The 27,011-nt window shown below is 42.6% G+C and overlaps 1 protein-coding gene across 2 annotated transcripts in view; it reads right to left on the bottom strand.

The window, feature by feature from the left end:
- Nucleotides 1–10,415: 10,415 nt before the first annotated feature.
- The window catches only part of grin2db (glutamate receptor, ionotropic, N-methyl D-aspartate 2D, b), a 65,675-nt gene continuing 49,079 nt past the window's right edge, over nt 10,416–27,011 (bottom strand). The window contains exons 15-16 of one of the 2 annotated variants that reach the window (XM_086311546.1): nt 23,642–23,877; nt 10,416–21,552 (exon numbers count right to left, since the gene is read on the bottom strand). In XM_086311546.1, the coding sequence (XP_086167672.1) occupies nt 18,340–21,552; nt 23,642–23,877 (3,449 nt within the window). In that variant the 3' untranslated portion in view covers nt 10,416–18,339. The remainder of the gene's footprint in view (nt 21,553–23,641; nt 23,878–27,011) is intronic. The other variant, XM_086311547.1, reaches the window with a different exon arrangement.

The following is a 27,011-nucleotide window of genomic DNA, read 5'->3' on the forward strand; positions in this document are numbered from 1 at the left end:
GGAACAAATTTATAGACAAATGACCAGAAGGGGTGATTTGTCTATACCACAGCCCAGAAGGGCCAGGGTGTGCTCCAGCACGTCAAATTCAGATAAATGGCCTCTACTTATAAAAGTAAGACTAGAATATAAGATATTTGCAAATGTGCCTTTTCACTTTCTTGCCAGATGAGAACAATGACATCTCATGTCCGTTTAGCAAATATGGAGCTGGAACAAAGAGCTGGTTAGCTTTCCAAAAAGACAAAACAGTGGGTAACCACCAGCCACGCTCAGACAGTGGGAGAAGGGCAGAGTAACCAGAGAGAACCCACACAAAGTCAGGGATCAAGACTAAGACCCAGACTGGATTTAAACCCAGGACCTTCTTACTGTGCTTAGACCAGGGGTGTCGAACTCCAGGCCTCGAGGGCCGGTGTCCTGCAGGTTTTAGATCTCACCCTGGGTTAACACACCTGAATCACATGATTAGTTCATTACCAGGCCTCTGGAGAACATCAAGACATGTTGAAGAGGTAATTTAGCCATTTAAATCAGCTGTGTTGGATCAAGGACACATCTAAAACCTCCAGGACACCGGCCCTTGAGGCCTGGAGTTCGACACCTGTGGCTTAGACAGTAACAAAAGCTACCAATCTGCACTACTGAGCTCTCAGCAAGTCTTTGTAAATAGCATTCATGCAGCAATCATAGTGTAAGAATGATGCCGCTGTTTTTGGAGACTACGTGCCATGGTTAGCAGTGCAATGCTCATTATGATCTTTGGATGTGCTGAGATGTCAACAAGAGCCAGGCTATATTTAGAAGTCATTCATGAGAGATTGCAATGATCTTTACACCTGACTGTCACTCAGAAGTAAATAAACACATTTTCATAATTCATTAGTTTAACTTTAAAATCACAATCCCTTTCACAGGTTGAAAGCTCATGAAGCGACAGCAAGAACAAACGTTTGTCATCACAATGCTACTAATGCAAGCGCACACAGACACAATTAATCACAGTTTATGTGTGCATGTATGTGTGCAGGCCATGTGTGGTCCACGGATGATCCTGGGAGAAGAGAGCAGCAGGCAGGATCAGAGGCAGAGGATGGAGGGGTGGATTGGAGTGGGACAGAGAGACTGAGAGAGGGAGCGAAGGGTTGAAGGTCTAATTAATGGAAATGTAGGTTATTAGTCTCCTGATGAGGACACTGGCAGAGAATTAATTAACAATTATAATTAGCAAGATTGTTAGAGAGCAAAATGGTGTCAGCCAGCAAGATAATAGTGAGCTAGCGTGCATAAGGTGTGCGTGTGTGTTAGAGTCAGTCATTTTTGGTGAAAAAAAATAACAGCTGTGTGAACATGCCCTATCTGACAATGATATATGTCATTTCAGCATTAGTCATGCAGAACCAGCAGCTGATTGGAAATGATAGGGAGGGGGCTTTCCTTTGCTTTTTCTCTATAGAACTGCCTTTGCTGTCTTCATTTTCTGGCCCATAAGACTCCCAGTCTTCATTGGTCTTATCTTGGATGAGTCATGTTCTTGTTCTGTTGTCACAACTAAATGAGAAAGATGTCCTTGCGCAGTGAGAGAAAGACACAGGGGCACAAAAATATAAGCAGCAGACCATGCACTCTTCAGTAATAAATGCATTGGAAAACAAAACATAAATGGCTCCCAATGCGTTCTCTCCATGCGGCATGATGAGTAAGCACTTATGGCTCTAAAAGTGTCTGTATCAGTGTGCTTTTGCATGCCCATTGAAGCATGTGTGCGTGTTTGATCCCGGGCCATAAAAGTGAGCTGGTGTGCAGCCAGCCAATGATGCATTAAGGCTGTAAACCAAAAAGACATATACACGTGGAAGTGTGCAAAACACACCGATTCGGCCTGCATGATTAACAGCAAAGGGAAATGCTATAGACACAGAAAGAACTGAAGCCAAAAGGAAATATATATCTGACAATGGAAAAAAACAGAAGGCTGAAGACACCACAAAAAACCTGTCTCAGTTATGACCAACCACTAGTCCCTACTCACTCTTTTTCTCTCACAGTCTACAGATGGCCATCTCATTATTTCTGACCATGGCTTAATGAAACAGAAAATTCTCCTCCGATAGAATCTTTTTGAGGGGGGAGCAATCAGCACTTTACCAATTACATGCATCCATTATCATCTAACGAGTGCTCAGTCGTATCAAGCACAGACTTCAACCTTGCTGGCTGGCTGGCTTTCTCCAATGAAATTAAGGTAAATTGACTTGCCTAACTGTTGTTTGTGGAATCAGGGGAGAAGTGGTGTCTGAGGTAATCATATCTGCCTGTTAAATTTGTCTCTTCAGAATCAAATTGGCTCTGTTTGCCAGTATTGGCTTCTATTTGCTTTTTTAATGAAGTGTGGTCCGCTGTGTTTTTCAAAGAGAGCAACAAACCTCCACGCCAGTCAGATGAGACATTTGGCAGGCGATTAGGGTCTGTCAACATGGCCTACAAAACTCTCAGTCCTGAAACAAATAAGCCTGCTCTCCATATTTGTTTTACTCCTGACCTGACTCTCAGTGCAATGTGAAATGCTGCAAAGTGGAAAACCGCACGCCTAAACAGAGGCATTTGAGCAAATCAAACATCTAAGCGTGTAAGAGGTGTCAGGTATTAATGTCTTTAATATTACATCACTTTGTGCAGTCGTTTACAAGTTATGATTTTCATTACAACTCTGCTGAACCGGTGTAGTTCCAGGAAGTCTGTCTCTGTCATAGCTTGATTAAAGATGGACTCAAGCTGTGGGATCCCATTTTGAAATATTGAATTTCAGGCGTTCACCATCTTGGTGTTTTGAAACCAAATAAGCAAGTGTGGGGTGGATATGACCAAGGAGCTGAGAAGACTGCACACTCATAAAGTATGCCTTGCCCTAAAGCAAATCCTTCTTTTTTATTTTCCTCTAAATACGGCCATAACTTAGAAAATGAACCTCATGGTGTATTAAAAAAGACTTTAAACTAGCATCTGAAACCATAACTGTAATAGGAACGTGTTTACTGACCTATTAAATCAAGTGAGCCGTAGACTTCTATACAATTAGACTTTTTAGAAATCACAGGAGTTGCCATCTGCTAACACATGCTCTCTTCCATCTTATCACAAGCTGATGTGTGGTCAGGGAATGCTTCTAGTCATATTTCCACTTAGTGTCATTTTCCCTGTAGTTTCCTTTTTACATGTGAGGAAGAAAGAAAACCTACAGTCTATGCCCACGTTAGAAGGGGGTGGTGGATGGCACAACTGCACAGCCTTAAACCAGAAGTTTGAGTCTTGTCTGACAGCTCCTTGGTCACCACGGTTACACTGAGGCGACACCACCAGAGCACTGTTCCTGTTCTCACTGGACCAATTTCAAATGCTGAGTACGTCCTACTGACTCTGACTACTACAACTGCATATACAAAAAATGATGCTCAAAGGAGTATCCAGACCACCTACAAGTCCTCAGCTAGGAAGCTAAAAAGAATGCAAGGTTGGCTTTTGCACACTGGCTTCATTTCTCAGATACAAAGAATCTATCCATCGATTTAAATACAACACTAATGTCTCGGGCCCACTAGAGTAAAAATGGGACAGGACCTCCTTATGACTGAGAAAAATGTGGTTGCCTGATGATTGCACAGAATCTTTTGACATTCAGTGACTGTTTGCAAGTATTTGCAGCAGTTGCCCGGAGACTGAACGTGCAAGACCCTTAACTTCTGGGTGATTATTCTCAATTGCAAGGTGTGTGCAGAGGCTGCCTGATGGGATCCAACCTGTCTCTAAATATTTACAAAACTGACTGCAACCACTGCTTTGCAAAAAAATTGCCATCTAATTTATAATCATAGTTTATAAAATAGTTAATAATCTCATTGCCATTTAATCTGTCCTGATGCACTAAAATCACTTCTGAAGACTTGAGTGGTGGCCGACCTGGTCCACATCTTTGCAGAAGCCATTTTTAAAGGTAACTAGATTTTTTAATCTCCAACCAACCACTGTTTTTCCTTTGTATGCCTGTAGCGCAACAAACTGCTTTCCTATTTTGTTTTAGCACATTCTAGCATGCTGCTTCAGCATAATGCTTTCCACTGATGTGTAACTGTGCATTACCATATGCAGAGGGAAACCATATGTAATGGCTCTTGCTTAACTTGAATGATTGTATAAATGCATATGATTTACAAATGTTTTAGAAACTTTTAGAAACACTCAGGCAGTGAGCTTGACCCTGATGTCTGATTGTGTTAACTAATAGTTTTTTATTTACACATCCAACAGCAACAGAGGAACATGAGCATTCGCGTAAATGTAAGTTCACTTTTCTTGTAGCTGTTTTGTTGGGAATACTGAGCGGTACAGACATCTGTATGATGAACTTCTTTCATATACCTGTAGTTATGTATTATACCATTACTTTAAAATAAGGACTTTGTGAACTTTAAACTTCTTTCTACCTTGACCATTTTTTAATTTTGATATATAAAACATTCACCATTGGCAGACCTTGTCTCCACTGGGTATGTGCAAAAGAAAAAAAAACTAACAAGAACTCAAAGCCTCAGCTTTTGGGCTGCAAAACCTTCCTTACTGCTACAAGGAGGAAAAGAAGGTTGTGAACAAAATGCGCTCAAGGGGAAGGATGAAAGCAGGAGGGCAGGGGTTTCAGGGTAAGAGGGGCGATTGGATAATGAGGCATGTGGAGAACAAGGTAAAGTCTGAGGATATCTTAATCTTCATCCCAGTTTTCTAGGATGAATTCCCTTTGGGCAGGCGGCACTGCGCGCACGCACACACACACGCACACACGCACACACACACACACACACACACACACACACACACACACACACACACACAAGCAGTGGCAAATAAGGATGTAATACGAATAATTATTGTGTCCTAGATGCGGTGTTAATGTTGTTGCACACATACTAGCTGCACAAGACAGCAAACTTGCATTGCTGTTGATGTGAATGCTCCCTCTTAAGGACTGTCAGCACTGAAACACTGACTTTAGAGACGAATCAAGAAAATACAATTTAAATAGGGTGAACAGCGCCGGCGCTCAGATTAGAGCTGAAATGATTATTCTATTAATTGTTCAGTTCATTCATAGAAAATTACTTTTTTTAAACAAGATGATTCATTCAGTGTTTTTTTTAAAGCCTCATATTCTCTTAAGGCTACTCAAATGTACTACCCTGCTCTCCTCTGTTTTATCTTTATGTAAATATAATATCTATAACTTCGGGATAGTAGGCTGAACTAAAAAGAGGCTTTTAACACATCACCTCCAGCAATCTGCCATTGTGATGGCCGTTTTTTTGGACTATTCTTAGAACAAGCACTTCATTGAGAAAAAAAAACAAACAAAAAACATCATCTTGGGTAATCTGTGTCAGCATGAGCACAATGCAGAACAACAGAAAATACACGTTGCTGTGGTTTACTCTAATGGTTTGAGACGGACTATCCGCAGAGATGCGAATAAATGAGAAAATTTGCATAAAAAATTGCATGTGCATTATTGTGTAAACACCCTCTGTTCTCATTACCATTAAAACTAATCAAATAGCCACAGATTGCAACAAACACTGCTTGGGATGGCCAAAATAAAGGAAGTGCAAACATACAAACACACATTTGTGCACATGTTGTCTCTCTCTTACTCTCTGTCACACACATAAACAAACATTGGTTTTAGCTGTGGGTCAGTTAGCCCATTTGTCCCCGGATGTAGCTCGGTGTGGCTCGTGTGGAAGAAGCGAGAAATTGGCTGTGTAGCTGGGGAAAAAAAGAGCAAGATGAAAGGATGCTTGGATGTTTTTTCAACTTCAGAGATCAAGCTGATGAGTTGTAGAACCCTGTGGCGGAGCATACATGATAAAAAAGAAACAGAGCACTTTCCACATATGCTGTACTGCGTGTCTGAGTGAAGTGTGTGAGATACGCATGGATATAGATATAAAGACAGAAAGAAGATAAGAAATTATATAATAATGTATACATATCAATATGTATAATTATACAAAAATGCATATGGCATGTGCAACAGACAATAAAAGATTAGAAGAAACAATGTAGGAATTCAATCAAATAGTGCAGGAACACACTGGTTAGAAATATTTTAAGGAAGGGATAAACTAGAGAAAGCAGAATATAAATGAAATGACGGAGTCAGTCGGAGGAAACAGAATCAAAAGAAGATCAAAACACAAGATGAAGGAAACCTGTTACTGGCAGAATAGTGAGAAAGATGGAGATTGGAGAGGTGTAGGAGCATGGAGCCACTGCACTGCTTAGCAAGACACAACGCTAGACAGAGGCAGAATGATAGCGACAAAGACAGAAAGAGAGCGAGCGAGTGTTAAGCCCTGCGCTGCAGACATGCGTTACAAATCCCCAGGGAGCCGGTGGCAGATCAGTACAGGATCAATCTGCTGCACCTCAGCAGGGACGCAGAACACACCTTCAATTCCCGCACACCCTTCATCAATGTGTGTGTCATCATACTGTATGTGTTTGAATACCTGAGGTTGGGTGCGCTAGGGTGGTGGTGTGTGGAGGAGAAGATGGGAAAATTGGGTGTTGGGTTGGGTTTAGTTATTCTTCAGCAGATTAACCCAAACTACAGTACTGCGCAAAATTCTTGAGCCACTTCTCATTTCTTTATATTTTGCGAGGAAAACGTGAAATAGGTCCAATTATCTATTGAAACATAAGCAGTATATAAGGCAAAAACAGAGTTTATAAGTCAAGTCAAAGAAACTTTATTTATATAGCATGTTTTAAACAACCTTCGTTGACCAAAGTGCAAAATATACAAAACGTACACCATAGAAAACAGTTACTAAATTAAAAATAAAAATAAACTAAAAAACCAAATAAAACAAGTAAATAAGACTGATTGGATAATCAAAGCCAGGGTATTATGCTCAACTAGACCTGAAAGCAACAAATACGTTTTTAAAAGAGTTTTAAAATGACTGAGAGACTGGGAGCAGCTAGTTTAACCTTGGTACTCTGGTACTCTGGTAGGATTTCAAAAGTTCTGTTAAGTAAGGTGGCTCCAAACCATTAAGACTCTTAAAAACAAGTAATAAAACTGGAATGGACTGGAAGCCAGTGTAAGGAGCCCAGTATACGTGTGATGTGATCACACCATGTCTTTCCAGTCGAAAGGCCAGCTGTTGTATTTTGAACAGCTTGCAGGCGACAAAGTAAGGACATATCAGAGCCAACATATAAAGTGTTACAATAGTTTAGACAAAAAGTAAATTATAGTGTGATCTCTCAAAGTCATGTGGCAGGAGGCAGACCTTCACCTTACTGAGAAGCCTTAGTTGAAAGAAACTTGTCTTAACATCAAATTTTAAAGCACTGTCAACTCACACCAAGTTTCTTTGCAAAAAAGCTAAAAGACCGATGGCGCTGTCATATCCATCTAAGAGGTCGGGTTACCCAAATACAATTTCTGTTTTTCTTTTGTTCAGATTAAAGAAGTTTATCTCCAACCAGGATTGTACATCTCTGCGACTGTTTACTAGTGTCTGAATAGAAACATGGCTGTTGGTTTTATAGGCAAATATATCTTTAGGTCATCTGCAAAGCAATGAAAGGAGACATTATGCTTTTTAAAAATGGAGCCCAACAAGCTTGAAAGCAAGTACTTCAAATTATTACCTTTATTCTTCATCACAGCCTGAACTGTCTTAGGCATCTTTCTTGTAATTTCTTTAAGCAGTCTTCAGGAATAGTTCTCCAGGATTCTTAAACAAAATTAAAAACTGTTCTTCGAAACTTGGCTGCCTTTTGTTTGGTTCTCTGTCAAATTGATTTCGCACTGCTTCAATAATTTTAAGGGTGTGTGTGTGTGTGTGTGTGTGGGGGGGGGGGGGGGGGGGGGTGCTCTAGGGAGACCAATCCATGACTGATAGTTCCACTGTGTGTTTTTCTATCCAGCTATGCTCGTAAAGCATTGGCCGTGTCTTTAGGATCACTGTCCTACTGAAAAATGAAGACGCTGCCAATCAGAAGCTTTATAAATGGTATTGCATGGTGGATCAAAATCTGATGGTACTTTTCTGCGTTCATCATCCCATCAATTTTGACAAGATCTCCAACACCACTGTTTTACAGATGTCTGTAGATACTCACAGTTGTACCTCCTATATACAGACGATAAGGAAACCAGAAATTTCTCATTTGGATTCATCGCTCCATAAGACTTGTTGTCACACATTTTCAGTCCACTTCTTTATTATTTTCCTTTCTTGCAGACATGACATTCAGACACTGTTCATCTACTGTAGATAGTCTTAGGCCTGCCACATCTTTTGTACTCTACTTTTCAGTTTCCTTTTACATTTTCCTCAGTTTTTTCAGTTTTTTCTCTCTGGAAATCACCTTGCTGATACAAAATTACTATTTTTCTGCCTGTTTAACTCTGCTATCTTTTCAGTGTTCATTGATTTAACGAAAGAAATGGGAACAAATTAGGTGTTGTCTCTTATGTGTAGACACAACACATCCTTGAGTTAGGTGCCTTTTACAGGCTTGAATAATTCATACGCAGTGTTGGGAACTTTTAAAATGTATTCCACTACAGATTACAGAAGACATGCCCTCAAATGTATTTTGTAATGTATTCCTTTACGTTACTCAATGACAGTAACGTATTCTGAATATTTTGGTTTACTTTTTTACAACTACATGAATGTACTATTGCTGTGTGATTACTGAAGAATACTTGCCATCCGATTGTTAAGTGATGACGTGACGAATCCTACTTCCGGGCCTAAAGTAGTCTGCGTTTAATATGGCTTTTGTGTTGTTAACATGTTTAATGTTATGTATTTTCTTTTATTTAATCTCAAAAAGCTCCTAAAACAGTCAGTGATCACTGTTGACCTCCCTCGGCTTTTATTACCGCTAATCATTTATTTAAGCTCAGTTTTTAAAATCTTAGGATGTAACTACAGCCCAGCCCATGCAGCAGTATATGAATGACTAACCTCGTATTATGGATGGATTATCTCAGTTGTTCTCCTGGCTGAAGTTTGGTCCTTTTACAGCATCCTGCCATGCGATTACATTTGTTCCTGACCACCGAGAATACTCACGTTAACTTTTATCGAGTGGAAAAAAAGTTAGCTTGTTTATATTATGCTAACATAGCTGTGTCGCTAGCGGTCACGTAGCACATCATTAAATACCAGCTAGCCCAACTTCAGTAACCCTACAAACGTCACTGCTGTTTAGTTTTCTGTCTTCATTTATGTTGGAAATGATAACAGAGCTGTACGTTTTAATTTGTTTCCAAAACCCAGCAGTCAGGACATGCTATATTGTATTTAGATAGAAAATTAGCGAGCTAACTCCCTGCTAACTTCTAACTCCGTTAAATGTCATAAATTCCGTTTTCATGGATGCCTGGATGTTAAATTCAATTGTTACACCTGGTAGAGCAGAACGCTGATCATTTTATTAAAGATGAAAGACTTTAGACAGTTTTTCAACTCTCAGTAATGCCATAGTGATCGTTTGATATATGGACCTGCAGCGGAGTTTAGGTCCAGACACGGCTAGTGACGTCAGACTGAACAACCGGATACCAATACCAACTAGATTTTTAATTCTTAATATAAAATGAGTAACAGTAGGGTGGACATTAGGTAAGGCTGCAATTTTTGCAGTGATCTCGTATAGAAAACAGGTCCCTGGCTCCGAACTGTAGTAAAGGGACCTCTGACTAATACGTTGGGTTGGTGTTGGGCTCGTAGCCGAAAACTAGCTTTGCTCTGCTGTCTGGGTCAACTTTGCTAGTGAGAGACAGAGAGAGGCGTTGAAAGGCTGCTCCAACGAAATTTACTGTTTCGGAGAAAAACACGAACAAAGTGTATACAGTCGAGTCTTAATAGCTCACTTACAACTGGGCTACACTGCCCATGAAGCTACATTCTTTAGGGCTATGCCTGTAAGACTCTGCCTATTGCCTTCATATTAAATCATTTTTTGAATAATAATTTTTACAAATATTTCGTCACATCATTATGCGGGCCGCAAGTAGAGGTGACATGGGCCGCGAGATTGAGACACAGACATTAGAGCCTCTTAGTGCGTGTTTTACTTGGGTTTCCAACGGCGTGAAATTACCAAAAATAGAGAGGGCACAGCCTAACATATGAAACAGGAATAAACCGCCGTGTAATCCATTTATTTCAACAAAGTAACTGTATTCTGAATACCACCTTTTTAAACGGTAACTGTAAAAGAATACAGTTACTCATATTCTGTATTTTAAATACGTAACGCCGGTGCATGTATTCTGTTACTCCCCAACACTGTTCATAGGTCAGTGTCGTGGTTTAACCAAAAAACATTCCAATGAAAATGGTCAGACAGAAAGACTGGACTGAAATTAAGAAGAAAAAAAAAGCAGCCAATGTCAAAAGAAAAACTTTGACAGAACTCCAGAAAGACTTGAACCCTTGCACTTTTAAAAATTACAAGAAAATCTGGCTCCTTGGAAGGCAAATATAAAGAGATTAGGAGTGGCTCAAGACTTTTGCACACTACTGTTTTTACTATAAAACTTCCAGAGAAAAGCAGAGTTGAGCAGCATGCACTTAATATAATGTATACTTAATCAAATAAAATTTGTATTCCCGTATTTGACATTCACAAAAGCGCTCAGTGGGAAACTACATCACTGCTGGCATCCAACTGCACACGACTCTAAGATAAATGATGAGACACAATGCAATTGATAGAAGTATCACATGGGAGATCATGGAACAGTTTATCCCCATCTACTCTCCCATCATAGTCATTAGAGAGAAAAGCATAACACTGACCTCAGATCAGTGCTTGGGGACACAATGATCCAACTGCCTGTAACTCAATCTTATTAGAGCGTTAAGTCATTACTGCATGTACACACAGAGGCCTCACAATGCAATTAGCCATTAGCCCATCACACTAACAAAGCACGGCTAATTAGGAGATCACAGGCGCACGGGGAGCTGAACAAAACATATTTAAGACCCCCTCAACGCTCTTATCGAATATCATGTGTCAGGTAATATTTAGATGTTTTTTTCTCGCTTGGCTGTGCCATATCTTTTAATATATTTTCAGCAGTGGCAACTAGATAAGAGATTTTTAAGAAATGGTGATGATGACAATTTCAAAGTCAGTTTCATATAACTTTGTGTTTTCTATATTCACTATTCGTGATAATGACTTCAGTCCATGCAGTTTAAACAGTGGTCTTCCAATACAAACATACTACAAGAGTCTACAGCTGACATCCTAGAAATTTACATTAGGGAAAAGGTCTGTTGTGTGTGAAATTCTATTCTGATCATCGAAAACACATTTGTTTGTGTGTTTTAGCAGGTCCTGAGCTGGTCAGGCGGCTCTGATTTGTACTCTGTAGCCTGAAGTTGTGGGTTAAGGCAGTGTGTTAGGTGTGTTCCTCTTTTTGAGGGCAAAAGAAGTGGATTATGTTAGGTCAACTCTGGCCAGATCAAAGCAGAAGTCTGACAGGAGCTGAGAAAACTCTGAGGAAAAATATGCTACAGAGCATGCACACACACACACACACACACACACACACACACACACACACACACACACACACACACACACACACACACACACACACATATACAAACACACGCACGCACACTCTGGCAGGACAGCCTGATAGAATGCCAAAGAAACTACTCTTTGAGCTCTCCATAAATTTACTTTGAAGGAGTTCTGACTGAGTAATAGCTTGTATGGAAAATACTGTCACAAGCTAAAACACACTCACACAGACATGCCACGCTCCACAAACACAATCTCAGCGGCCCTTATTTATGAGCGCATTCGAGACAACAGAATTGGAAGGAAACACAGCACCACTGGCATTAATTAAAGAGAATCATATTTTATGAAGCAATTCTCAGGAAGTAAGTGCAGCACTGACCCTCCAGCCCCACCCCAGACAGACAATGTCAAATAAACTAACACATTTAAATTAGGGCATAGACCAGACCAGTCTGGGCTAGGAGCGACATCACCCAACTAGCAACCCGCCTTAGCAACCCATAAGTAGGCCTGTAGTGTTGGCAAGGTTACTAGAGCAAAACTGGGCCTTGTACAATGTCGAAAACACACACATGCACACACACACACACGCACTGGCTGCTGTGGGTATATGTGCCCTGTCACTGTGGTAGGATAAGCTTTTCACAGAGCGACATGCAGACCCTAGACCTGACGAGTGTTAACGTGTGACACTCCGGTATTTCCGTGATATAATTCATGGCCGATTCAGCCAATGAGGACCCTGTTTGAATTCTGGAGCGCCACACGTATTAGTTCCCAGGTCACGGGCCAATAGACAGAGGGAATAAGCTTGAGGCTGCACCAAGATCTCTTACAAACTCAGGCACTACAGCACACTGTACTAGGCTGGACTGGACTGTTGAATGCATGCATTTTGAACAAACGGAAAATCTGATGAATCAAAGCAGATTAAGCCAGCGGGGTAAATCAAAGGAAGAGCAAGTAAAACAAATTGAACTTGGCTATTCAACACAAGAATTGAAGGATTAGAGAGCAAAGCAGAGTGCAGGGCTATACAGAAAACTCAAGAGACCGACAGCTTAAAACAAGCAGAACAGTCATTGTGAATGTACTTAACCTCCACAGGGTAGCTAAATTTGCAAAAAAGACACTTTTAAGAAATAAGTTACAGGGTGTGTTAGTGTGTGTTGAGCGTTTTCAAAGCCAGACATCTACCTGTGTGACATCATCAGACTACTTGAGGCAATGATTCATTTGCAGTGAGGGTTAGGAGAAGATGAAGATTGTTGCTTGAGTGAAGCGGGAACAGGAAAATTTCGAAATAATGCTTTTGATCATTTATGCACATGATACACGTGCATATATGTCACCATAACACAAAAACCTTTTAAATCAGGAATATGAAATTGCAGACAAAGGCTACATTCAGACTGCAGGCAAAGGTGTTCTGATCTTTGTTGTTTTTCTGCTCAGATTTAGATCTGATTTGTGTGTGGATTTGTGTATGTGTGTGTGTGTGTGTGTGCTCGCGTGTGCGTGTGTGCGTGTGTGTCTGCACAACTTGCATGCAGTCCTATCTTTTCAATTCTAATTTTGACCACTCCGCGTTTTGCTAAATTGGATACAAATCTGATTTTTACTTTTACTCAGTCTGAACAGTGAATTTGAAATTACACACTTTTCTACTTCACTGTGTTGGGATGGAGGTACACTGCTATATAGTTTATCAAAAAAAAATATCCTTAATTTTTTTTTGACCAAATCTGTTTCACTGAGGCTATTCACCTCATAATCCCACCATTGCTGGCTTCAACTGCACTTGCAAGAAAAGAAACACGGCAGGGCTCCATTTTTACCTATTTATTGCATCACAAAGAATGTGACATTTAAGTACCACTGCTGAAGAGTTCTGATGAAAAGCAGTGGTTGGAAATGTGGCATTCTTTGTGGTGCAATAAATAGGTAAAACTGGAGCCCTGCAGTGTGCAAGCTGTTGATTTTTTTCCTTTGCTGTATGCCTGTTTTCAACCTAGCACCTGCCCCTTCTTGGCATGGTGCATTTTTCTAGCTTCCACACACTTCTTTTTACAGAAGTGGCGCTGCATCAAAAATGTCAGAACTGAGAAGTCCCTTTCTTCTCATCCTAGCCCTTGTTAACATCTGCTCACAAATTTGCTAGCTTCCACTGCTCATCAGCCTATTAACGATGCTCTAATCGCTGTGTTCAGTGGTCTCTATATTTACAGCAACATTCTGCTTGTAATGCCCTTGGATTTGTTCTTTCTACCATGCAGGTTATTCATACAGGGGTCAAAAACTAATTTAAACAAGCAAAAAAAGAAGAAAAAAAAGAAGAAGAAATGGCAGATGTGAACAAGAAATTCAAACTGAGCACCGAGGCTTGCAGTGTGAACATGGCAAAGGAGCCACATCTGGATCCCGACTGGTTTCAGGCTATAAGTGATATGAAGGTGAAGGGAGAACATGCTGAGCAGCACACACAGATGATTTAAAGATTAGGTGATCAACTCAGTATTGACACTCATAGCCATTTCGAGCCAAACCAGTCCAGTCTAGATCAGCATTAACAGCAGACATGTCACCACCATGCTGCCCCTTTTTAAATATTCCAAGTCCTATATCTTAAGGTCTTAAGCTATGCAGAGGGAAGCACAGCGGAACTATGACCATTACTTTGGGGAAAGTGAAGGACATTATGCTATATTACCCAGCAGGCACCAGGTGGTGGCGGTGCAGAGGACACCATGGCAACGCCATGAAAATGCCATGGCAACACCATAGCAACTGTGGCCCCATTTGCTCCCTGGTGGTGTGGTACAGCCCAGACTCACTACAGTGGTGTGGTCGTCAGATACACACTTCAGTCACATCAGTAATAGCAACATTGTTCATTAATTATTTTTTATCAATCAATTAATTGATCATCATCATCAACAATCAGTCAAAAGGAGCAAGAACACAGTATCTACTGGTCTCTGTTTTTTGCTAAGTGAGAGACAGAGTAATGAGCTGATTTAACAAAAAAAAAAAACAAGAAAGTGATCAAAGGAAACAAAAACAAAGGTCAATGGATGGGTTAATTAACAAAGAGATGTGATCACCATGAGATGCGGCTTTAAAAGAGGAGAGGTGGAGAGTGTTCATAGCTTGTTAATAAAAAACAGGAGAAGGAACTGCAGAGGAGAGCAGTAAAAAGCAAAAGAGACAGCAGACTGTGTGGGAGAAACATACTGATGTGTAAAAGCAGCGAATGCCAAAAAAGTCATGTTAGGTAGTACTGTAGAGGAGTGACAGACTGATAGCTATAGTAGATACAGATGAATAGAGAGTTTCGACTTTTACTTGTCTTTTTTGTCACAGGCACTAATGTCTTCACAGTCATATAGGAGGAATCAAAATTCAAAAATGATTTCAGTGTCTAGGATCGCTACAAAGCTAAAACATTTAAAACTATTTCATCTAACACTTCCTCCAAATATACCAAACTTAACTAATATATATATATACCTGTATGTATATATATGTATATATTTATTTGTACATATATATTTCTTTATAGATAAATGATAGAATTCAAATGATAATTGAATACAATAAAATATCTCAGTTAAATCACAGTATAACATGGTACATTCTCAAAAACATAGTATATTTTTAATATATTCTTTTTTTTCTCAGCATAAAATAAAATAAGTAAAACAAAATAAGCCAGAGGGTTTTTAAGAGTCACTTCTGTTCATGCAGTCACAGACTTAAGTATTAGCGCCTCAATAGAAATCAATAATGCTCAATGACATACCAGGTTTAAACCCTGTTGATTGGTTGGAAAGAACCTTGTTCTAGTGTGCAGGAAGCAGTCGCACTGTTGACGTGTTTTCCACTGTTGGGGTGCAGAGTAGAGCGAGCTTGCTATCTCACTGAAAGGTGGCTGTCCTGGGTCCTAAGCATTAGCTAAAACTGAACTACACAACCCTCCCACCACAAATCTTTGAGGTTTCATTCAGCTAAACATGCAATGATTCCGGGGCTTTCCAAAGAATGGGAAACGGCAAAAGCATTTCTCTAAAAACAGCGACAGATTGTTTTTAAAAATTGCCCCACGCAGACTTAGAAAAAAAGCAATCCATGTGCAGATAAAAGGTACAGTCTGGCCTCACTGCAAGGCAAAGGAGTTAAAAAGGGGGATACAAGAAGGTCGACTAACCCTTCGATCTGTGACGACATGCACAAACACAACGCACAGCCCATGACATAGCAGGTCAACCCCCTCCCTCCTTCTAACCCTTATCAACAGCATCCAAAAAAAGAAAAACAAAACGAAAAGCTACAAAGTCTAAAAGTAGGTGTTCTTTTGCTACATCATGTCAAAGCTACATTCAACTACGACAGAAGAAGAGCTGGGCTGTGGCTGGTCTTAGCGTGAGAGATGAGGTGGATTATGAAAATACAGAGTCTATGCACTGCATTATTGGCACAGTTTACACAGTAGATGGCTTTTTGCACAGCTCACAGAAGGTGCAATGCTACACAACACTACCCTCTCTGAAACACATTTTTTAAATAGTCATACTGGTCAGCTACAGCCTGGTGCTTTGGACGTACAGACCTGATCACAATCGTATCTGACCAGGTTAGATGAAATTTGTCCTACCGATAAGAAAATAATTGAACGAATGGAACACCTCTGATTGAACTTGAATGTGTCCGATGCAAAAAGATGTGCTATTGCATCCATGTCACATTGGAGGTGGGAATATTGCTCAGAGTCAAACAGTCATCTGATAATCTTGATAACGCGAGTTATCACTGACTGCATTCAGTGAAGTGTCAGCTAGTGTAGGTGCACCTCAAAACGTTCACAGTATATATATCGTTCAGTCTTATTTGCCAAAAGGAAACAGCCACAGCGGGCAGTTTCCTCAGCACAAGTGTCGTGGTACTTAAACACTGGTTACAGTGGATTTTATTCTCCGTTATAGCAACATGACTTCAACATTAAGTGAATAGTTACACCAACAAAATATGGTACCTGGAGATTGTGCATGCACAAGTGTGGCACACGTGTTTGAAAAAAATATATAATGAGGAATTGTGCTTCTTATAATCCATCACCTACAAACTCTGCCAAGGTACAATAGAGTAGCAACATAAAATCACATCCTAAGAGAGCTTTTTCCAATGCACTGCACTTTTTTTTTTTAACTCTCCTCGGCTCCTCAGAATAAATCCTGACTGGCCACTTTCATAAAAGTAATAAAGTTTATAGCTAAACAACCCTTCCTCCGTATCATGTACTTACAACTCCTGCTTCCAACTCCTGCCTCCTGCACAATTGTCTCATAAGCTTATTTGAATATTATGCAGCCATCTAGTGCCAATTACAGATATTGCACCAATCATCCTCTTGATCCACTTCCATGAGGGTGAATTATGCGCAGTTTGCATGTGGAAATAAAAAATGGGATTTCATCTGTGAAGACGGATAACTTGCAAACCAATTTTACTTAAAAGCTCTTCACTTAAATTTGGCACAGCTGTTGAATCATTCCCACTTCCAACACTAGCCACATCCAGCCTCCTCTTTATTAAAACACTAACACAATCAGATATTGATAGAATAAAAAAGAGGGCATGGGGAGAAAAGTCTGAATAAGAAAAGAAAAGACAGACATGAAAGAAAATCTGCTACATGTCTTTTTTGTTCTTATTGTTATTTCTCTTTTTGATCTCCAGTTTGTTATTCAAATATGCTGATACTCAACTGTGTTCAAGCATTACAAGCTCCAACAGGGAAGAGGAGAAGTTGTTCCTTTTCTCTCTGATTGGTTAAAAGGGTTTCTAGTAAAACATGACATCACGTAGATGGTCCTGGGGTAGAGCTAGATGGGTCTGATGGTGTCATGAGGTCAAAGGGCAAATAAGTAGCACTGTCCTCACTGCCCAGTGAAAGGTGATCAGGCAGACAGTGCATGAGAGAGGTGACTGCATTGCTTTTCATATCATCTGATTTACAAAAGGGAAGAGGAAGGAGTGGTCTCTCCAACACATGACAAGCAGTCCTCCAGTCCAGTTCAAAAGCCAAAAGCCAGACAGGAGAGGAAGCCAGACACAACAACTATTCTGGCATCTTTTTGGAGAAGGTGGGTCTTTCCTCATCCCACCGAGGTGTGTTCTCAAAGCCAGAGGGAGGGAGACGTTTTGAGCATTTTATCTGTGTATGTGTGTGTGTTCGTGCGTGTGTGTGTGTGTACAAACATGACATCATTACTCACAGGTTGGAGACTACTGTTATCCACAGTTGTGACTCGGGGAGGGGAGGAGAACCGAAGATGACATCACAAAGCTCATTTCTGAGCAGAGAAGAAGTTCTGGGGCTGCTGTCCCCGGAGATGCAGCCTCGCCTTCACTCTCATCATCATCGTGGGAACCATCCAGGCGCACATAGCTCACCCTGGTATGGCGTCTCACTGTCGCCCTCACTAGAACGTGTACAATGGAGCGGGTGGCAGCAGTGTTGCTCTCACACTGGCTCGTGTTAACAATAGAGCTACTGTCCGTATCAGCTCCAGCAGTGGTAGTTGCTAATTGATTGCCTGTGGTCACCTGGGCAGCCATATCTCCGACGTCATCCCTGGCTCCAGCTGCCATGGCACCACGGTTCTCAACAGCAGTGGTGCTCGCTCTCACGTCTCCCTCTCTCCTCTCCCCCTGTCATACCTCGCTCTCCAGGCTAGAGAAGTGGGCCGACCCTCGACGTGAGCACAGGCTCTTGGCTTTGAGTGGCAGGTGGGGAGAGTAGAACCTCCGTGGCTGTGGCACAGAGCGCAGTCTCTGATATTGGAGTTTGGCACTGGCTGAAGCCGGAGCCTGGGCCTGGCCTTCCATCCCTACCCCTGCTGGTGGCGAGACAGAGGATGAGGAGGGTGGAGGTGGGATGGGCATCGGGAGGGACGTGGGAGACATGGACGGCTGCTGTGGTGGTGACGGTGAGGGCTGAGGCGGATGGTCTGTGGGCTGTGTGCTAAGGCTGAGGTTAGATTGGCTGCCTGATTTGGCCTGGCTGGAATCGGGTTTGGGGGGCAGCGGCTTAGGACGAGAGACACCGCTGAAGCTGTGGCAGTGGGGGAGAAGCTCTTCCTGGCTATGGGAAAGTGCTGTGGATCCTCTCTTGGAATGGGAGGTGTGTGAGCGGCTGTGGGGATGTGGATAAGGATGGGGTTGGGGGTAAAGGCTACAGGAACACATGGTCGCCCGTGGCGCTTCTTCCTCCCTTTCCCTAGATCGTCCCTTGTTCTTCCCTCCTCCACTCTTCCACTTTTTCTCACCCTTCACAGGAATTTTGTCCATAGACCAGTATCGTCGAGGTGGAGGGAAGGCTGCTGGAGGTGGTGGCCACTGCGAACCCAAACCCCCACTCCCTCCCCCAGAACCCCAACCAACACCTGGTCCCGATCCCCAGAAATCAGCTCCAATCCAGCCTTCTGCTCTAGTTCCTAGTAATGAATCATCTCGACTGTTGACACTGCCCCCTTTCTCTCTGGAGGGGTAGGTACCAAAGAACCAGCCTCCTCCTCCTATGCCCCCTATCCCAGTGACACTTCCCCCTGAACCTCCCTCCCAGTATCTTTCAAAACGGCCAAACTCCCCCGACGAGCCCTCATCTGAGTAACTGTCCTCTGCCCTGGCCCTGTCCCTCTCTGACTCAGAGACGGCCCCCCTACCTGCCCTCCTTCCCCTGCCCTCCACCCGTTCCCTCACTCTATCCCTCTCCTCCTCTTCCTCCTCCTCCTCATCATCATCATCGTCGTCTTCAGAGTCCCACTCATGGAAGGATAGCCCTTCTCTTGTGTGTGCTTTCTCTTTTTCATAACGCATTAACAAAGGACGCCGTTCTCCAAGCCTGCCGCTATCATCTCTATCCATCCCCCCACTTCTTCGCCGCTTAGAGGACGGAAGAAGCGGATGGAGGGATATTGGAGGAGCATTAGAGTCACCTCCTCTTCCATTTACCCAAAATTTGACGGACGCAGGGAGCTTGTTCAGGTTAGGATAGCGCTTACTGGGTGTACGATGCCTTGAATGAGATTGTGAGGATTTAGGGCGCCTATCCCTGCTTCTTCCACTGTCCTCCTCTTCCCTGCCATTGCCCTCATGTCCTCCTTCTCTTCTACATCTCTCCCTATCTCCTTCCCATGAATCGCGCCCCTTTTCCCCAAATGTGCTCCGATACTGCGCAGAAAATGAAGAGTAGTCTTGTATTCCTCCTTCCCTCTCTCCCTCTGCCTCTCCTTCCCTGTCTGCCTCTATATCACCCTCCTCTGTCTCAGACCGCTTTCCCCCTGTTGATTTCTTCCTTTTCTTTGTTTTAAGGGCCTTCTTCTTCCTCTTTTTTACTTTTCTACGCTTCCTTTCTCTCTCTCGCTCTCTTTCCCTTTCTTCTCGCTTTTTCCTCTTTTTGTTCTTTTTCTTTTTCTTCTTCTCCTTTTCCTTCTCTTTTCTTCTCTTCTTTTCCCTTTTTTGCCGCTCAGCATCTCCACCTGCTCCACTCCTCTCTCTCTCACTCCAGCTTGCCCACCACTCTTGGAGCTGAGACAGTTGGCTCCCACCTCTTTCTCTCCCTCGTTCCCTTTCTCTGTCACCCCAGGACGTGCGTGGTTTCCTGGGGGGTATGGGTGGTGGCAGGCGGCCGTGACTGAGAGAACGAGGCCGGATGATTGAGCGCTCCCTCTCTCTTCCCCTCCCAAGGAGGAGGCTTGACTCTTCTGTCAGCTCCTCATCGTCATCATCATCCTCTCCATCTATTCCTCCAGTTCTGTCCCGTGTGCTCCTGGAGGAGCTGTAAGAGTAAGTAGGAGAGGTGGAGCGAGAAGATGAGGCAGATGACGACGTGGATGTGGATGATGTGGTTGACGAAGAGGACGAGGATGTATAGTGCAAGGATGCAGAGGGAGAAGGAGGGGTATAGGAGGGGCTGAGGGGTACCGGTACAGGAAGTGAGAGTGGGGGAGAGAGGGGGCGTGCCCTCCTCCCTACTCCCTCCCTCACACCATCTCGTGCTCCTCCCCTCCGCCCTAGGGGCAGAATGTTCTCATATAGTGGCCCCCCGGACTCTTTGGGCTTCTTGGGCCTTCGTTTCCTCAAGAAGGATGAGGGGAGAGGGGGGGAGGGGTGTGGCAGCGGGGGTGTAGGAGGTAGAGGTGCCTGACTCTTAGGAGGCAGTCTGGGAGTGCCCAGAGGTTTAACAGCCCCTTTCCCCTGACCCCCGCTGCCACCTCCTACCACCTTCTTCCCCACCCCATGGTCGATGCCCTTCTCTGAGTAGAAGGCCACACTGGCTGGAGGGGGCTGAGGGTGGCCCCTGGGCATAGTCTTGGGGGTCTGGGACCCTGCCTGCTGCTCCATGCAGGGCCCCAGTCCCTCAGGGTCAATGGGACCATAGTAACGCTTATAACCATCAAGTCCCCCAGCCCCTCCAGCAGTGGAAGCCCAGTTTGGTGGGACTTTCTGAGCAAAGGGTCCCATGTCACTGATACCCCCCCTTACAGCCATTGGGTTGGTGGCTGTAGCAGATTTGGGCAGCCTCCAACGATCCACCACAGCCAGTCTGCGGTCTGGTCGTGGCAGGAAGGTGGAGCAAGGTAGGGGCGCACCAGCTATCGGTGTGTTAGCTGGACCCAGTGCTGTCCCAGAATGCACCACGGTGGGAGGAGAGCCCGGTAGAGGTGTTTTGTACACGGGCTGCGGTTGCTGCGGTTGCGGTTGTTGCTGCTGTTGCGCCATTGCAATTGCTGGGTTGGTCAAAGACGTTGAGACAACATGTGACTGTGACGGAACTGTAACCATTGCTGTGTGGTGATGCGTTGGCAGACTTTTAGCTCCACCTGTTGCTGTTTCATCCTCAAAGCTACAGCAGCTGTACATGCCCTAAGACAAAGAGAGAACAAATACAAAACTAGTCACTTAAAAGGCTAAAGAATCAAATGTATTCTCCCAAATAAATATCAGGACATAATTAATTAAATCTTGCTTTGAAGAGGGAATAAATGTAAGTATATTAGGGATGTAACAGTTTTTTAAATTCACGGTTTGTTTCATACCTCCTCACCTGAAGCATCTTTAAACATTTAAGCTGTCACTAGATTAGCAATGCTTTAATCAGGTATTAAACGCCACAGCTCCACATGGCTAATTAGCATTCCATTCAACACCCAGATAAGCTATTTCTCAATTCTTATTGTACCAACATGCTTGCCACAACACCGCAAAAATATGTTAAACTGTTAACTGTGAATTTCACCAGAAAGCTTGGCTAACATTCCAATAGCTAACAGCTGGTAGCTTAGCAGCTCATTGATCAAGTGAGCGTTCCATTTCTCCACCATGGCTGTCACAAAAGCCTCCTGGGGGTAGCCTGTCCCATAACCCACTTCAGCGTTTACATCCACGCTCTGCATTCCACTTTTACATTGCTTCTTTTCAGTGTCTTATCATGCCGCTATAATAGCAATAAAGCTCCCCTCCAATGTCACTTGACTAGAGTGCTGTTAATCTTATAATGCCCAACACCACTGGATAACAGCATGGACAGATCCAGGCAGAATGGAAATGACTACATTTGCTCAAGTACTTTACTAAAGGTTTATTGTAATTGTACTTAACTATTTCTATGTTATGCTACTTTCTGCTTTTACTCTACTATATTTTGGATCCAAATAGTTTACTTTGTAGTTCATATCATTTATTTTAAACCTTTAGTTTCTTATTATTTTGCAAATCAATTGCAATTTTACATCAGCCATATTAAGTAAGTTCAATCATATATAAAAGTAATTAAAATCATCAGCAGTTGGAAAATCAGTGAGATATATACACACATAAATGATCAATAAATGTGATCCAGTAATACATATATAGATACATATGTAGTAATCTGAAAAGTGCCATTCTACATAATGAGCTTTACTACTTTCAGTACTTTCGATATATTTTGATTATAAAACTTAAGTAGGATTATAACTTTTATTAATAAAAGTCTTAATACTTTTTCCCACATTTTGCAAAACAATTATCTAACACAAAATTATATTTTAAAACTTGTGCATCATCACTTTTCACTTAACAAATCTGTAATTGCACACAGGGGTGCAGTCTGAAAATCATGCCCAGTGTTTTCTGTGCCAATTTGCTACACTGATTTTATTTCTGATTAAATATTCTAATTTGCTTTTACTCTAAAATCCTGGAAATGCTCCTGTGGGTGAGGACCTCAAGAACGATGGCAGTTTACATTGCAAACTGTTTGACTAAACCCCCTAAAAGTGACAGCTACAAAAGTTACAAAAGGCATAGTATTTTACTGTATATGTAGCTTACATTAAAGATAATGAAGGAGCGAGGAAGAGCAGAACAGAATAAGAATGGAGCGCGTAAGAATAAAACGCTATCCATAAACTTACGGTGTTTTAAAGAAATGCAAATTTGCCGTTTTCAGTTTTACATTCATTACTATTTATAAGTACAGCTGTGCGCAGCACGGTTAATAAAATGCATTCATAAATGCATAAACTGAGACCACAGTAGTGGGAAATGGATAATTTGTCAGTGAAGCTACAATAATTACATACATGGAGTCGGTTGTTTCTGTCAAGGTCACTGTCAGAGGAAGAGGATATCCAGTATGTGAGCAGAATTGAATTTCAATTAATCTCCTGAATTGACAGAGGGGAATTGAAATGACCCCAAAGCTCACAATTTCTAACACTCACGCTTAGTAACAGGAAACGTCACACACAGGATCATGCTTACACATGTGTGTTCAGATGGTGACAAGCACAGCCTTCTGTCTACCATCATGTTGCCAGATTTAGCACAAAAAGAGGTTTTCAGGGTGAAAATGGCCGTCGACACATGGACATAAAACACATTGACAGCCAGAATGTCTTCAAAACAGTGAGAAATTTAACATGTTTGCACATTAAGAAAAAACCCAACACACGAAGGGGAAAACACTTACCCTGCTGATTGCCAAGAGAAAGTCCAATTTTCCAGAACTAGTGGCCATGCAGTGGCGCAGCTTCCAGTACACTAAGTGTTCCCAGGCAAACACCAGCAGGCTGAGGCCCATAGCCACCAGCAGCATGTAGAAGACCCCAGCCATGTTGTCAATGTCCAGTTTACTGCTCATCACCTCAATTTTGTCATTATGGCAGATACCTGACAGCCAGAGGCGCTCCAGCATCTCAATCTCATCTGGAAGGGAAGGATGAGGATAAAGGATAGAAGAGAAGGGGGGTAGCGAGTGAAAGTAGAGGGAATGAAGGGAAAGAGACAATAGGATTTTAGTTAGTTTAAGGAGACAGACAGACAGACAGACAGACAGACAGACAGACAGACAGACAGACAGACAGACAGATAGATAGATAGATAGATAGATAGATAGATAAGCACTGAAGTACAGGTCTGTAGGCTTGTTTTTTGCCCATTATCCAAGGTGACACTTCAAGGTCAGAGGTCAGCAATACAAAGAACAGAGTCCAAAACAACAAAGAGAAAGGGGACTGAGACAGAGAGGGGGAGAGGGTCCAAAACAATGAAGAAGCACTGAGAAGCAAAATGGCATCGACAACCTAATCTCAACATTGTAACCCAGAGTAAATGAGGAGAAGAGAAGAGAGACCAGGAGCCACAGTGAGATGGCTGGATAGGTTGAGCGAGCATGGAAAAGTGTAAGAGCGGTAATGAGGGAGCCTTAGAAAGAGAGAGGAGGAACGGCATTCTCTCTCCGTCCACGAACGTGTCAGGGAGAATGAGACAGACAGAGTTAGAGAGGGCTGCAAGAAGGAAAACAGAGATGGAGGGCTGTGTGAGATTGTGTCATCATGACAAACAGTGGAACGCTCCTCAGCTTGAAGAGGATGGGAGGAGAGAAAAAGAGGAAAAATGTGAAGAGAGAGATTTGATAGAAAATGGCAGAGATGGGGAGAGAAGATCATAATCAGTTAATTGTGCTGGAGGGATGGTCAGGATCCTCACCCAGGTGGTAAGCTCTGGGGGTTTTAAGATCCCCATCTAATAACCAACCGAGAACCAACTTTTTACCCATAACTATATCTTTTCTTAACAAATCTGAGTTTCCAGGCTAAATGTGTGACTGGCTACAGGGGTTACTGGTGTAACCATAGTGCTGATCATTTACAAGATGCGGCGCATGATTCATGTTAGAGTTATATCATGACTAACAGAAGTCATAATGAGAGCTTTCTGTCGCACTAATAACAACGGCCCAATGAGCAGTGCTGCGATAACCAGGTATGAAGTTGCCTTCACTGCACACTGCACTCTCTGAACTATTTCAAATGAAAAGCAAGAGCAGAGTTTAAAAGCTGACAAGTCACACATCTAGTCGTAACACTGCACTTCTCTTCGAAAACTCAACCTTTTGCCTTTTCATTTGTGCCATCATTAGCCCTGCTCGCGTAGCTTAGATGAAGCTGATGCAGTCATCTGTGTGAACTGGTTAATGTGTCTCCTGTAGAACATCATCAGCCAACAGGCCGTAGCGTCCAGCTACATCAACAGATGGACACACTGCTACTGCAGCCCGCTGGCAGTTTAAGGTAACAACTCACTGTCTTATCTTATGCTCACACTTTTTTAGACACAATGTCTGTTTTTAACTCTATAATGTAGTCCCCACTGTGGAGAATTCATTGGAATTATTGACCTTCAGTGGCAGTTGTGTGTCCAAACAGGAGCCCGATTTGGAAACATCAAATATCTTACTTGAGGGTGCAGATAAACAGGTAGTCCCACAAGTGTCCTGTACTTCACAAGTCTCAGCTGAATGCTTTCTCCGATCTCTCGCTCTCATTTCCTGGCTCCGCTGCCATTTGACTCCGAGTGATTCATCTTGTGCTTCTTCGTCTCCCTCATGAATTGGACTCTTTTTTCAATGTGCATGTTTCTTCTCTCCCTTAGACCTTTATGATGGCGGTTGTCTCTGCCTCTAAGTCACAGCCAGCTCAGGTCTGCCAAATCTGACAGGTGTGTCAAATCCACACTACCTATGTCGTTTCTGGCAGGTCAGGTCAGGTAGAGCTGGCGACACTGCAAACACGGAGCTGGCAGCGCACCACAAAGACATTATTTAATAAGAGAAAAACGTATTTGTGTGTGTGTGTCTAAGTGTGTGGGCGAGTGTGCATATGTAAATGTGCAAGTGTACATTTGCATTTTGCACTGTGCCAGATGGGGCATCATGCCAGACATGTCCAGAGACACTGAGCTCCACAGCTGTTGAGCAGCAAACCATGACCCGTACAATCCCATGCTTTTATCGCAACATGACAAACCTCTCTGCATTCATTGCAAGATTTCTGGGGGAAAAAAAAATTAAAAATCTGCCAGCCAAGAGCTAAAAACCCAGCTTCTCACATTTTTAATATCTACTCACTGAATAATATATTATTAGAATCAAAATCATGATACTATCCAAAATACAGGAGTGGATCTGATAAGAAGGGGAAAGGGAAATCTTGTTACTCAGCAGTTTTGATTTATCACGAAAAAACGTTGTAGTGAGATCAATGGACCAGCTCTTAAAGCTGTGGTATGAATCACAAGAGGTGACAACAAGGAGAACAATGTGCTCACATTGGAGAAAGCAGTGGAAAGTATCTCGGGTGCTCTGCTATCCTCTAATTCAGTTGTAAAAAAAAAATGATAGCACTCAAACACAGCATGGTACAATAATGATGTAACACTGTGACACGACTTAGCCCCGCTGAAGGTGCGACGCTGAGTCCTTGAGCCGCAGGGCGATTGTTGAGATGCAGCCTTTGAGGGCACGCTGAATGCGAGCCCCCCAACCCCCCACCCCCTGCTGCTCTCCGCATCCAAACAAACTAATCCTCTTCCTTAGTAATCCACTCCAATAATGCCTTCCTACAACTACAATTCTCAACATTCAACACCACCCTGTAACTAGATCCATCCAGCGTGCACAGCTGTTAAGGGTTTGTGCTACAATGAACATAAGCAAGGACAAGGAAATCTATCAAGAATTAAAAGAAATGACAAACACTGCATGTCAAGGCTGTCTGGGCTCCCTATTTTTCTAGCTAACACACACACACACACACACACTCGCATCCTTTTCCAGGTCCAGCTATTCAGCTCCAGACGCCAGTCTTATTTAATAGATCTTGGCACCAAATTGGCATTATCAGTGTGTAAGCAGCTAAAGCGTCTGCATGCCAGAAACAGCTAAAGGGCTTTGTCCGCCACGCCATAAGCAAAGCTGATTTAAAACACGAGAAAAAGCCAAACAAGCGGCATCCGACTGAGACAATAAACGTGTGTGGCGGACTGTGTAAAATGACAAT

This window comes from Aulonocara sp. 'chitande type north' Nkhata Bay, linkage group LG11, assembly GCF_057382095.1.
Source record: "Aulonocara sp. 'chitande type north' Nkhata Bay isolate Kocher_YH1m ecotype deep benthic linkage group LG11, A_spYH_male_GT1.1, whole genome shotgun sequence".
NCBI lineage: Eukaryota > Metazoa > Chordata > Actinopteri > Cichliformes > Cichlidae > Aulonocara > Aulonocara sp. 'chitande type north' Nkhata Bay.